Genomic DNA, 14,981 nt, shown 5'->3' on the forward strand with positions numbered 1-14,981 from the left:
TTCGGTTTCACTCACCACTGAGTCTGACTTCATGTCCCCCCCACAACACTATCTGACTCTCTGTTACTGGGTATTATGTTGAAAGTTGCTCATTTATTAAATAATTGCTTAAAGCATTTCAACAAAGTTTTGTGTTGGAATTTGTAACATTCCAAAATCTTAATTTTGACTATAAGATTTTCATTTTCACTATAAATGCATATCGGTTCCAAATATCGGTTATCAGCTTCATTAACTACTAATAATCGGTATCGGCCTTGAAAAGCCTGTATCAGTCAATCCCTACTGTATATCACTAAATTCATTTTCTTGCAGTTGAGGATGGAACAAACCATCAAAGTCTGCATTGAAACTAGCTGGCTTGTCTTGGCTCCAATCTCCTCTGTGTCTGCAGGTTACTTTGGTGGCTCAGAGCGCCATTCTTTCTACAAGCCAACAGGATGTATACCATTTGTCTGCCTGCCATTGTCCATTGTCACGTAGACTGGCTGTGGTGAAGCAGGCCTGGCCTTCCATGCAACCAAAGAAATCACACACACACACACACACACACACACACACACACACACACACACACACACACACACACACACACACACACACACACACACACACAGCAATATAAATATAAAGAGTTCTTGGAATTCAGGGCAGAGCCAGGTCAGCTAAGGTAAGAGAAGTGGAGACAATGGTACAAAAGTGGTCCAAATCATATTCTACACAAACTCAGAGGGGAATGTCTTTTTGGCAATGACTGAAATATGTCCGTAGCACCGAGTATCCAAAACAGTCAAGTTCTTGTACAGGTGCAACATTTATTGTAACATATTTCATGAAAAAAAGGTTTTCTCTAAAGTAAAAAAAAAGAAATAAAAAAAATGCTATTGGTAACAAAACTCAGGTATCGTATCAGCTAGGACCGTAACAGTATGTGTAATGGTCCCGAACCCTTTCTGTACAGGAGGTTTGGTCCGGTGTGCAACATTGGTTCGGTATGTCCTGTGACACAAACACATCAGAGCAGTCTGTTCATGTCGACTACACGCACACACGGAACACACTTCAAATTCTGGAGCATGAGTTTTACTCATAGACTGTAGCCTATAACAATAGTGGACGTAGCATCCGTGAAGACACCATTGGTTTGTGGACTGCTGTTTTGAGGCCTCGAGCTTGGCGACACGGGCGTTGCCATCTCGTTTTTTTGCAACCGGATGTTATGATTTTTGACGAGCTGGTGGAGCTGGGGAGGAGCTAGTGTTGTTTATGTTTGCTATGATGCCGTGCTAAGCTAAATGCTAAAGAGGGAAAGTTGCCAATTTTCAACCCTTCTGAAGCGAGTCATCCAATAGGAGTTTTACCGGTGGATACACACAGACCTCCGGGTACTGAATAAATGAATGAATGAATAATTTGTATTATTGGGTCATGCATACAATAAAATATGCCCAGCCCACACAGACTTACAAGACACCATTACGTAGGACAAAGGACCTGATGCCAAAGTAACCACATACCCTAAACAAATAAACCTTGTAGTCTTTTTTGCCAAGCTTTAGAAACAAAAGTCGGCAACTTATAAATATTAAATTTAAACAACCACTCCAGTTGGTTATCAACCATGCACCAGAACATTTCAGGATTTTGGGCAGACATTTCATGTAAGATGGTAAGGTACAAGGTAAGGTGTTCTTAACTCATCATAATATGGACAATAAAAAAAAAAAAAAAGGTGATTCGTTCTCAACTTCTCCTAGTTCACATAGTTCGCACAACCTTTTATCTTCTTGGATGTTTTTGAATCTACCTACTTCAAGGGCAAGGGGAAGGATTCCTGTTCTCAACTGAGCCACCAACGACCTCTGACTTCTCGATAACTTTGCTGTAACATATAGTTCAGGACCATAATAATGTTTGATTTGAATATATGTTCGTAGTTTTGGTTTTAGCAGAATGTCTTTTGACCATATTTCTTCAAATCTTGTAAGTACCTTACTTCTGATTGTGTACATGCTGCAAGTTAAAACATATATGTCATTAGTCCACGTGGAATTGTGTGCTTTGGCCCAGAGAAACACCTATTATCAGACATGTTAAGCAAACGATTCCATAGCCTTATCATTTCACATTTTCTCATTATTGAACCAGGAATCCAACCCATATGACCTTGAACAGCCGAAATAGGAGCAAACTTATGAACTCCTAAAAAATAGTGAGCAGTCTGCTGTTTTAGATCCTTCAAACCCTAAATCCCAGGTGCATAAGTTAATAAGTTACTGGAGACATTCATCTGCATGTACGGTATAACAGAAAATAGGAAAACGTTCCCTCAAGTTACCAGCTAACGCTAGCGGTAGCTAGCTACCTTGGTTGGCAGAATGCCAACACATTTCTCGACCAAAACCTTCCAATGAACTTTGATGAAGTGAAAACATTTGAGATGAAAACACGAACAACACCCAAAAACAAGTTGAGGTCTATTTTAATGTCCACAGTGTTAGCATGGTTAGCATTGCTAAGCCTCTGTCCTGGTTGACAGGTCCTAAAGCATCCCCTTCTTTATCCTCTATTTTAAAATAAATGGGACCCTCATTTACTAAATGAACATCATGCTGTTTTTTCCCCCTCGAGATCATTAAAAGTATGTCTTCTTTCTTTCTTCTTTGAAGAAGACTTAAAACTAGCGATAAGACCATAAACTCATTATGCAAATGATTTAGTTAATACAGTTTTTGCTGATTGCTTACACACTGAAAGTGCATGCTTAGACTAAAGCATATAACCTTAGCTTTTGTAACCATGCCTTAAACAGAGGCACAAAAAGTACAAACACGTTTTCTGCTTTGCTTTTTTTGCAGTTCTGCAACAAACTTCTTGCAAAACACTACACACCGTTTCTTACATTAGACACTTTGTTCAAGAATGAAAAATCTCGCAATTATTGAGAAAACACTTCTCTTCAAAATACAAAACACTATCGGAAATTGGGGAAATATCACCTTGTGTGCCGCCATTAGTCTACAAGTTCTCCATCACCGTGCCACTCTAGGTCCCTACTTGACCCCTTACTCCCCATTTCTCAATCCGATTGAGAAATTCTTCTCACCGTGGCGTTGGAAAGTGTATGACCGCCAACCACAAGGCCTCTTCTGCAAGTAATGGAAGAGGCATGCAGAGTCCAGAGTTGGATATTTTGGGTGATATTTCCCCCGTTGCCTGGCCAGGGATGATATTGCTTGTGATGTGAATGAGGTGATGTTTCCAGACCCTAACACAAGGGGGGGCTCCATAAACCATCCACCATCCTTTACAAAACATTTTTCTTTACCATTGTAATTTTACTGCAATTATTTTTTTGTTTGTTTGTTTTCAGTAATATATTTATTACTGTACGGTAACTGTACTTTTTTTGTTGTAAAAACCTGCAATGGGAAAAAAGAAAATGTATACTTTTTTCTGATGCCATTCTATTTTTACATTCATTGAAATGTAACTAGTTGTTCTGTACTGGAACAATTTTTCACAGAAGCCTGTATAAGAAAATAGGTATACAAAGTGCTAAAGAGAGCAGTGTTTTGTATGAAGCACATCAGTGTGTTGTTGTTGCTTTGAAAGAGTAATTCAAGTGTTGCATGTGTGTATCAATTTGTTTCATCTTGACAGAGAGGTGAGATATTTATCTCCAAGAAGCTGTGTGTTATTTGGCTTGTGTAAAGAGTTTTGACACAATGAGCCACATTCCGCAACACGTGTGTAAGCAATCGGCAAAAACTGTACTTTCTGCACTTGTTTTGTATTTGTTGTACCGAGGTACATACTGAACCGTGAATTTTTTGTACTGGTATGGACGCTGTTTATCACTGCACTGAGATTTATTACTGGTGATAATTAAAAAAAGAATCATCATTGGCTTTTTTACTGAGCTAGGAAAATCCAGTTTCTCTCATTGTGCACCTGCAATCTGGAACAACATGCCAAAACAGCCATTTGTGTTGAACTGTCTCGGCTACCATAATTAACTGTATACTCAAGATACTAATTTCCAACAACACTTAGATATAAAAAGAGACTAAATGCTGTAGGCTAGCCTAAATGTATATTTAAATAGAGGGCTAATGATGGTGGCTAATGCTTTATCTGAAGTCATTTTCACTGACACATTTTGATAATATTACCAAGTCCAGCGTAATTACATCTCATGCTTTGTCTGTTGGGTTGCTCTGTTGTATTTGACTAATTGGATTTTTCCTACAGCATTGAGCTGCTGGAACACCCTCCTCCATCCACAGTCTGTAGCATGAAATCAGGAAGGGGCGGGATTCCACTTCAAAGACTTGGCGGGGGCAGGGGCAGCTCCAGGGCGGACTGGAAGACCTTTGGTCTGTCCCCGACAGATCAGCCAACTTTCTGTTATTGCCATTAGCACCCAGTGCTGGGGTTTGTGCTGGCTGGGTTGGGGTTGCTGTAGTCGCTAACTGGGGGCTAGCTGTGGCTGTGTCCTTGCAACACATTCTCACTCACATTACGTCAAAATGTGACGCTTGGGCAGGTGCCTTTCGCGCCATCCACCACCCCAACCTGCCTCAGTCTTTCATACTACTCTCTACTGTTGTCTCTCTACATACTACTCTCTACTGTTGTCTCTCTACATACTCTCTACTGTTGTCTCTCTACATACTACTCTCTACTGTTGTCTCTCTACATACTCTCTACTGTTGTCTCTCTACATACTACTCTCTACTGTTGTCTCTCTACATACTCTCTACTGTTGTCTCTCTACATACTACTCTCTACTGTTGTCTCTCTACATACTCTCTACTGTTGTCTCTCTACATACTACTCTCTACTGTTGTCTCTCTACATACTACTCTCTACTGTTGTCTCTCTGCATACTACTCTCTACTGTTGTCTCTCTAGCTCTGAGCAGCACTAAGGACTACTATGGCGATTTAGAGGACCCGCCAGCCTCTTTAAGATAGCAAGTTTAGGAAAACTTCGGTTTCCCAGTCAGTTACAGTAGTACAGGCGAGAGAGTGGTGGATAAGACGAGGACTGTGTGTCGGCGTTGTTCAGCAGTTGTTGGGTATGTGAGTGGAAATACATCTAACATGCTAACGCATATCCGACACCATCACCCAGAGAACAAGCCACAAACTGTATCCAAGAACAGTTAAATCAGTGTAAATTACGTTATATTAGACACAGACTGCTGTTGTAGATTAGTGTTGCGTTTCCAGTGTCGCGGCTCCGAACCGTAACGTTAGTTGGGACAGACGCCTTGTTTCTTCAGGCTAACTACAGTGGGGCAAAAAAGTATTTAGTCAGCCACCAATTGTGCAAGTTCTCCCACTTAAAAAGATGAGAGAGGCCTGTAATTTTCATCATAGGTACACTTCAACTATGAGAGACAAAATGAGAAAAAAATCCAGAAAATCACATTGTAGGATTTTTAATGAATTTATTTGCAAATTATGGTGGAAAATAAGTATTTGGTCAATAACAAAAGTTCATCTCAATACTTTGTTATATACCCTTTGCTGGTATTTTGGCCCATTCTTCCATGCAGATCTCCTCTAGAGCAGTGATGTTTTGGGGCTGTCGCTGGGCAACACAGACTTTCAACTCCCTCCAAAGATTTTCTATGGGGTTGAGATCTGGAGACTGGCTAGGCCACTCCAGGACCTTGAAATGCTTCTTACGAAGCCACTCCTTCATTGCCCGGGCGGTGTGTTTGGGATCATTGTCATGCTGAAAGACCCAGCCACGTTTCATCTTCAATGCCCTTGCTGATGGAAGGAGGTTTTCACTCAAAATCTCACGATACATGGCCCCATTCATTCTTTCTTTCCTTTACACGGATCAGTCGTCCTGGTCCCTTTGCATAAAAAAAGCCCCAAAGCATGATGTTTCCACCCCAATGCTTCACAGTAGGTATGGTGTTCTTTGGATGCAACTCAGCATTCTTTCCCCTCCAAACACGACGAGTTGAGTTTTTACCAAAAAGTTCTATTTTGGTTTCATCTGACCATATGACATTCTCCCAATCCTCTTCTGGATCATCCAGATGCTCTCTAGCAAACTCCAGACGGGCCTGGACATGTACTGGCTTAAGCAGGGGGACACATCTGGCACTGCAGGATTTGAGTCCCTGGTGGCGTAGTGTGTTACTGATGGTAGCCTTTGTTACTTTGGTCCCAGCTCTCTGCAGGTCATTCACTAGGTCCCCCCGTGTGGTTCTGGGATTTTTGCTCACCGTTCTTGTGATCATTTTGACCCCACGGGGTGAGATCTTGCGTGGAGCCCCGGATCGAGGGAGATTATTAGTGGTCTTTGCAGTGGTCTTTCATTTTCTTATAATTGCTCCCACAGTTGATTTCTTCACACCAAGCTGCTTACCTATTGCAGATTCAGTCTTCCCAGCCTGGTGTAGGTCTACAATTTTGTTTCTGGTGTCCTTTGACAGCTCTTTGGTCTTGGCCATAGTGGAGTTTGGAGTGTGACTGTTTGAGGTTGTGGACAGGTGTCTTTTATACTGATAACAAGTTCAAACAGGTGGCATTAATACTTATAATGAGTGGAGGACAGAGGAGCCTCTTAAAGAAGAAGTTAAGGTCTGTGAGAGCCAGAAATCTTGCTTGTTTGTAGGTGACCAAATACTTATTTTTCCGAGGAATTTGCAAATAAATTCATAAAAAATCCTACAATGTGATTTTCTGGATTTTCTTTCCCTCATTTTGTCTCTCATAGTTGAAGTGTACCTATGATGAAAATTACAGGCCTCTCTCATCTTTTTAAGTGGGAGAACTTGCACAATTGGTGGCTGACTAAATACTTTTTTGCCCCACTGTATATTAGCTTTAGCCAGGCAGGTAGCAGCTTTCTGGGGTGAAAAATGGCAGGGAGACGTTGTGATAATGTTGCATTAATCAGGTAATTTAGTTCGTCTTTGCAGAGAACAGAGATGCTGTATTTTCATATATAGCTGATTGTCTTATTTTGTTTACAAGTTACAGATGGAGTCTGGAGATGATGTGGGGTACTTATTGTTTACCGTTTACATCTTACTTTACAGCTAGCTCAGGGAGACTGTATGGCACTAGGTGGTACAGCCTGAGACATGCACAATAAAAAAAATTGCCTTCTGCATTTTTTTTTGCTTTTCCCTCCATTGTACCAAACTGAACCGTGATGTCTGAACCGAGGTATGAACCGAACCATGACTTCTGTGTACCGTTCCACCCCTATTGTTTACATACTACCCTCTACCGTTGTCTCTCTACATACTACTCTCTACCGTTGTCTCTCTACATACTACTCTCTACCGTTGTCTCTCTACATACTAATCTCTACCGTTGTCTCTCTACATACTATTCCCTATCGTTGTCTCTACATACTACTCTCTACCGTTGTCTCTCTACATCCTACTCTCTACTGATATGATACTAATGATATTTTGTTTTAGCATGTGCGCATGCGTAATAGTCACATCGCTGGAACATGCGATGTGAAGAAGGGTAGCACACAGTTTACACGAGTTTGTTGTATGGCAAAAAGGGTACTTTGTCAGGAGTGTTATAAAGTTGTGGCCACAAAACAAGGAAACACCACCAATTTGTCTGATCACTAAATTGGCACCACAAAGCTCTTTACGATGAATACAAAGTCAAATCTGGATGTCAACCAAAACAAAAAACTATTTGCAGTGCCTTTGCCAGTGTGACACCTTACCAGAAAGGCTCTCAATAACAGAAATAAATAACAGACGCAATAACGTTGCCAATACACACCCTTGCCAAAGAGGGATTTAAGAACATGATCCGAACGCTTGACAAGCGGTATGTTATACCATCCCGCACATATTTTTCCCCAAGTTGCGATAAAAGAGCTGTATGAAAAATGCGAATCCAAGATTGAGGCTGAGCTGTCACAAGTGGAATACTATGCAGCTACAACAGACTTGTGGTCCAGCAGGACAACAGAGCCCTACATAAGTCTGACAGTCCATTTCCTCACAGAGGACTTGCTGTTTGCAGACAGCATTTTTCCAAGATACAGGATACATACTGCTAAGTAATACTCTGTTTAGGAGATTTAATACAAAGTTTTATTTCAACTTTATTTGTTTAGCCATGATGATGACCAACACTGTTTTACTTTGGCACTTTGGCTAAGAAAAGTTGACTTAAAAACAAGATTGTGAACCAAATTGCTTATAAGTTGTTTTATAAAAAAATATTTATTTTAAGTTATATTTTTATAAACCAATCAGGGGGTTGGTGTAAAGCTGCTGTTTTATTTAAAAATGTGTACTGCTTATTTTGTTTACAGAAATATGTTCTAATTTTGGAATAAAATATTAAGTGACCTTTTTGTCACTTGTAATGAAGCTTGTTTATTAGTGAAATTATTAATATAATGAAATGGTAATTATTGACTGGATTGATGGCTCGCAATATATATCAAAATATTTGCAATGTAATTTTTTTCCAATATCGTGCAGCCCTACTCTCTACTGTTGTCTCTCTACATACTACTCTGTACCGTTGTCTCTCTGCATACGGTCGAGGTGCTGCTCTTTGGGATAATTCACAGTAAGTACAGAAACTAAACTAAAAAAATATATAACATACATAGGTATACTCTTTTTTAGACATTTTAATGCAGAAATATTACATATTATATATTTAACATCCTCAAAATTCAATTCACAAATTATTAAATTGATAAATAAATAAATACATTTAGTTTGCCCTTTTCCTCTCAAAGTGGGAGCTCTCTGGAGGTCCCAGCATCAGCAGTCGACAGAGATCCAGGCTCCCAGCTGCCACTTTTGAGCAAAACCTGTGCCTTTTCTGCATCAAGTTATGGTGCAAATGTCTTTAATCATGTAAAGGAAATTATATATTATAAAAGGTTTTTGGTGTGGGTTGCACTGACCAGTTTTGATGGTTGTACCCCCTGTAAATTACGCCTATGCTGATGATGCTGATGGCCTGCAGTCTCCAGCCCGCAGCCTGCCAATTAATCACACTCCTCCTCCTCCTTCTCCTCCTCCTCCTCCTCCTGCTGTTCACTCCTATCCTTCCACATGGTCCTTTGTACCCCTTACAGCCACATTCACAACACTGACACTCCCGTATTTTCTACTGATTTATCTGTATACTTCAATTTATTTATTTTATTTAACAATTCTTTATATAGGCTATCATATAATTGCATTAACATTTTTATTATTATTAGGGGTAAGTAACCAGATAGAGGTTATTAAAATATGGTTTATGACAATGAGTTCACTGCATATACTGTGTATAAAGGTTCACTGTAAAAGTCACGAATAAATCCCACAAAGACCATCTAAAGAGCTACTGTTAAGGAAACTAATAAAAATAGCAAAGTAACCTAACTTACACAAAGTGAAATATGAATATAAACCACTGTACCTATTAAGATACAAGTCCCCATAGGGATTATATGTCAATACTAGGCAAAATTCGCCTTAAAAAAAAATGTTGACAAGAAATATACCAGCATCTATAGGCTACATCCTGTCCCATCACTCCTCTGAATGAACCAGTGAAGACAGCGCCGCGGGCCAAACTAACAGCTCCCTAAAACAAACCAACAACTTGTGACTGAAAGCAGAGCGGTACAAAGTGTTTTAAAGCAGCGAACTGCCTACCTTTGTCGTGTTTCTCCTTTTCCATCTTCAAAATAAATATCCCTCTCGCACCGGTGACAATAGAGGCAGGGCGGGTGCGCTGCCTGCTGTCAACCCCCAGCAGTGAGCCAATTGTAGGCAACGTCACAAGAGGCGGGGCTTGTGCATCATCGCCATGTGGGAGCTGGCTCGTTAAGTGAATGGAGAAAATAAAGAAAAGAGAAATTACATTACAGTACAGATGTATCTCCAGCAAAATACACGTGAAGAATCCAAACTAAAAGTAGGCCTATTCACTAGACAAAAGTGTTATTTATTTTTAATGTTTTTTATTAACATGTAAGCAGAATTTTAATGTTGAAGCTGGTTGAGGTAGAGCTAATTGAATCTACTTTATATGCTGTTGGGAAGTTTGATCTATATAAAAAAAACTTTCAGACAAATGTTGCAAAATAAAATGTACAATGTTTCCCAGTGAATTGAAGTGCAGAAGTATAAAATACAAGCGTAGCCAGGAAAGGCTTTCTGGCAGAAAGCCCTGAAGGCTAACTTCTCCCGTGTGAGGGATTTAATGCTCTTTGGTGTCTGAATATTTTGGCATACATTTACTGTAAGCGCCACAGCTAAGCAAGTGGATGTTTGTGCTGTAAAATGAGTATGGCTATATTAGGGGGTGCGTGTAGGAGCAGCGCTGTCTGTGGTACTGAAAACAGAGCTATCGACAGACAGACAGACAGACAGACAGACACACAAATAGACTGACAGACACACACACACACACAAACATACAGACAGAGAGAGAGACGGCAGACAGACAGACAGGCAAACAGACACACAAACAGACAGACAGACAGGCACACAAATAGACAGACACTCACACAAATATATAGACAGAGAGACAGACGGGTAGACAGACAGACAGACACACAGACAGACAGACATGCAAACAAACAGACACAGACAGACAGACAGACAGACACACACACACACAGACACAAATAGACAGACAGAGAGACAGACAGACACACAGAGACACAAATAGACAGACAGACACACACGCACACACACACAGACACACAAATAGACAGACAGACAGACACACACACACACACAGAGAGACAGACAGACACACACACAAACAGACAGAGAGACAGACAGCAGATAGACAGACAGACAGAGTGCTTTTTAGCAGCCTGGGGCGGCTTTTTGTAGTTTTCAATGAGAGTGAAGCATTTTGCTTGCTGCTTTGCGTTGCTGAGCGCCCCACGTTTTTCTGCTCTACGCGCCTTAAGTTTTTGCAGGAGCGCCCTAAACGCCTCAAGTTGAAAAAAACTAGAATTCATGGTGGAAGTGTGTGTTGTGCCACGCATTTTGCTCTGAGCATGCTTGCTTTCGGTGGTTGAAAATAGAACTTCCAGCTTTAATTCCATTTCATCCACAGACAGAAGGGAAGGACAGGAAGGTGAAGGGATTCTGCTTTTCTTCAGTGGTTCTTCTCCAGCTTAAGATGAGTTTTCCATCTTTCACTATTGGAACAACATGATGACGTCAGAGGTCATACACTCAATTCTCCATCTTAAAAAACATCCACACACGTTACACACTTTCTTATGTTTCTTATACTTAAATGTATAATCACAAACTCAAGCACTCCAGCCCATAGGGACACTGTAGTTTGGATAAAGCACTTTAATAGCAGATGAATATTAGAAAGGACATGACGCTTTATAACAACAGTTAGTGTGTTACTTACAGGAGCAACATTGATTTGACACTCAGATTAAACTCAACATTTGATATGTTTTTCTTCAAAAATCTCTCTTCTCTGATGCTATTCATTCAACACTACACCCTTAAGATTTCAAAATAAAATCCCTTTCTCAATACAATTAAATAAATACCTAACACAGGCTAATGTAAGCAGCTGACCCGGGCATTTCAGTTTAACCAGAAAATAACAAATCACTCAAACCACATTGATGATAATGTTTTCATACATTTCAAACCCCATTACCTATCCTCATGCACGGCTGAAGAGTTATACACAATGGCTTGTACATGGTATATGTCCACTATATGTTCACATACATCTTGCAGTATGTAAGTTGGCGAGTTGATCGATTTACGGTTCAGAAATCATCAAGCAAAGCTGCTGGACTTCAGCTTAAATGTGGAGCTTTTACTGTACGCAACAATGCTCGCAAACAACATACATCCAAAGAGTTAAATCTCTATCTGAGAAGATATAACACAGCTAGAGTATTGAGTTTTAAATCAAGCAAGACCCCACTTGTTATGCATAAGTGCTGCTGCAGGTCTGTGAAGCTTAACAAAGTCAGCATGGGCTTTTTTTCTGGTAACAAAGTCATGATTTCTCTCAGCTGCATCTCATGATTTAATGACAAGTCAAAAATAGCTTATAAAAATAATTTCAATTGTTTGTGTGATGTGAGGGCATGCGTCTCGGCAATACTGCATGTTTGACACCTTTACATACCCTGAAGCCCTGAAACTGTACTGTACTGTGTGTTCCCCCCCCCCCACCCCATCTGTGATTCACTGCCATGTTGTGGCCACTTTCCAGCCTGGGCTCTGCTATCCGTGCTGATTTACCAGATGTTTATGTAAGATATGGGATGGCATATTGAAACTACCTGGCCAGACTTTCTCAACTTCACTGATAGAAAAAAAAAACATGAAGGAAAATTGAAAACAAAATTGGATGACAAGGTGCTTTTGACAGTTTTTGAAGAAAGAGATCCCAGAAGTTGGAGTCGTTTCTTATCTCCGTCTTTGGCCTTGACATGCTTGCACAGTGACTGTGCAGTCTCTTCACTGTCCCTGAAGTAATAGCGGGGGTGTAAAAATGAACTGCCTCGACAATGTAAAAGTCACTCAGTGGAGGGAGAAAACTTAAAACGATGGAGAGACAGCAAGAGAGAAAAGGCAGAGCAGCAAACAAATGATGTGTAGAGACAGATAAGACGATGAAAAACAAACGAGTTACTGATGAAAAACCCGAGATAGAAACAGGTAAGGTGTAAGAATCTCCTCCAAGTTGTATATTCTCTGTATCGTGTGTTGAAAAAAAAAAAAGAAAGAAAAAAAAACAGTTAAAAAAAAAAGAAAAGAAACCAGTGGTAAGGTGAAGTAAAAGAAGGTGCACATATAACAGTCCGGGCCACAGCAACCAAGGGGAAGGCCTGCACGACAACTAGTTTGTAATGTGTAAGTCATTATTTTGCCAGGGTGTATGAAAGCATCCAGATCAGCCGGGGAGCACGCATAAACCACATGGGAGGCGAGGAGCATCAACACAGGCCATGCAAACGCAGCTCCTCGCCCTCTTCTGTGAGGCTGTTGGTCAAACATTGGCACCACATAGCATACAAAAAGCTCTAGTTGCTGCCTCAACACCGTGGAAATGTTCGGGCACGGAGCGCCTCCCCGTGGCGTCACAGGCAGATGGCAGATGACAGATGGCAGATGGCAGATGACAGATGGCGTGGTGGTTTACAGGTGGAAGTAGGGTTATCATGGCGGTGCATATGTAGGGATTTCAAATGGGTTGGCTTTCTTTTGTGCTTCCTCCCACACAGGATGGATGCGTGATGAGATGCTTTTCCTTCGGTCTAAAAAAGGCGCGCCCTCTTCTTCAGGTCGTTCTTCTTCCAGAGGGCCAGGCGGTCAAACTGCTCCAGGGTCATGCCGAAAACCTGCTGGAAGTCCTCAGGAGACAGGTGTCTCTGGAAAAGCAACAAGAAACATATACTTAGCACAACAGACTTGTATTGTACATGAAGCAGGTCATCATTTTAAGAAACTGTCCTCACTACTCATTTGATGTTTTGAAGATGAAGATGGTTTATACCACTATGGATGGATGGATGGGTGGGTGGTCTAACTTTTAGCCTTCCACCTCAACATTGGTGTCTTTTTTACCACAAAGGGGATCCCAAAGTTGTAGTTGCATAAACTTAAAAAAAGGCACTGCCACGGTGTCTTTTCCCGACTTAAGGGGGTGCCAGATCAACCAAATGCTCACATTGGTCATTGTGAATGTATTGGCAAGCAGCTATTATCCAGAGACCTTAACACATATCAGTCCTTTAGTTCTCATTTGAAACAAGGGCTCATTGATAACTTCACCTGCCAGCACTAAACCTGATCCCCCTGCTGTGTCCTCCTGGTGTCACGGTGTCTGTAGTCTATATCCACAACGTTTTATATCGTGGATTGCTCCGTTGCCGTGGGAAATTTCGCCAGATTTTTGGCCGGATGTCCATCACCTTCCCCTTTCTTTGTGTTGGCATTCTAAACTCCGGTGGATTTGTGAGGACTATGGTTAACTCCTCAGATCTCTGCAGGGTAAATCCAGACAGCTAGCTAGACTATCTGTCCAATCTGAGTTTTCTGTTGCACGACTAAAACTACTTTTGAACGTACACATGTTCCACCAAAACAAGTTCCTTCCTGAGGCTATTTTACAGAGGCACCGTGGCTCTGTCCGGTGCTTAGCGCCGCCCAAGACGATTGTGATTGGTTTAAAGAAATGCCAATAAACCAGAGCACATTTTTCTCCCATCCCGGGAATACTGTGTGGACTAGCCAGAACCTCCTCCACAGTGCTGTGAAGGAAGGTCTGGCAATGCGAGACTAGTGTGTCTGTGCCTTGCATCTTATTATGCTTGCTTGGGTGTGCTTCTGATAGAGCTCGTTCAATGTCTCTCATGTGCTGCTTCATATGTGTTGTATGCATTGTTGTTTCTGCTTCTTTGTTTTGTTTTTCGGGTTTTTTTGTGTGTGATTGATAGACCTGTTAGCTGCTAGAGTTTGTCTAGTTTATTTAGTGCTGTATGCTTTAACTAACATATAACTGTCGAACACTGCTTAATGTGCTGATGCAAGCCTCACTGTATGTGCTATATGCTATTGCTATGCTAACTCCTGACTTCATGCTGCTGCCTCTTGTTTGTATTGCATGCTTCATGTACAACATGTTTTGGACTACTGACTTTTCTTTATGCACATTTTATTAATGTTTTATAGCAAAGTGTTGCTTTTTGCTTGGTTAATGTGTATTTTTTTCAACCCCTCTTGTTTTTTTTATTTGCTTTTTTGTCATCCTATATCTGGCTAGGGACTGCAGATGAAAACTAGCCTTTTGGCTACATCTGGCATAGTTACAGAAATATTTAGTAATATGCACTGTCCCTGTCAAATAAACTAAAGATAAAGATAAACATGGGTAGTATGAACTAAGAGGCTCAGCTAGGCTAACTTAATAACCTAGATAACTTGGTATGGCTAGAATCACAAAGAT

General features: G+C 40.8%; 1 protein-coding gene across 1 annotated transcript in view; it reads right to left on the minus strand.

Annotated features, from left to right (window-relative positions):
* Nucleotides 1-11,723: 11,723 nt before the first annotated feature.
* ablim2 (actin binding LIM protein family, member 2) overlaps nt 11,724-14,981 on the minus strand; it is a 98,666-nt gene continuing 95,408 nt past the window's right edge. Inside the window, exon 21 of the mRNA XM_078276154.1 lies at nt 11,724-13,404. Within this exon, the coding sequence (XP_078132280.1) occupies nt 13,291-13,404 (114 nt within the window). The 3' untranslated portion in view covers nt 11,724-13,290. The remainder of the gene's footprint in view (nt 13,405-14,981) is intronic.

Source organism: Sander vitreus, chromosome 19, assembly GCF_031162955.1.
Source record: "Sander vitreus isolate 19-12246 chromosome 19, sanVit1, whole genome shotgun sequence".
NCBI classification, from domain to species: domain Eukaryota; kingdom Metazoa; phylum Chordata; class Actinopteri; order Perciformes; family Percidae; genus Sander; species Sander vitreus.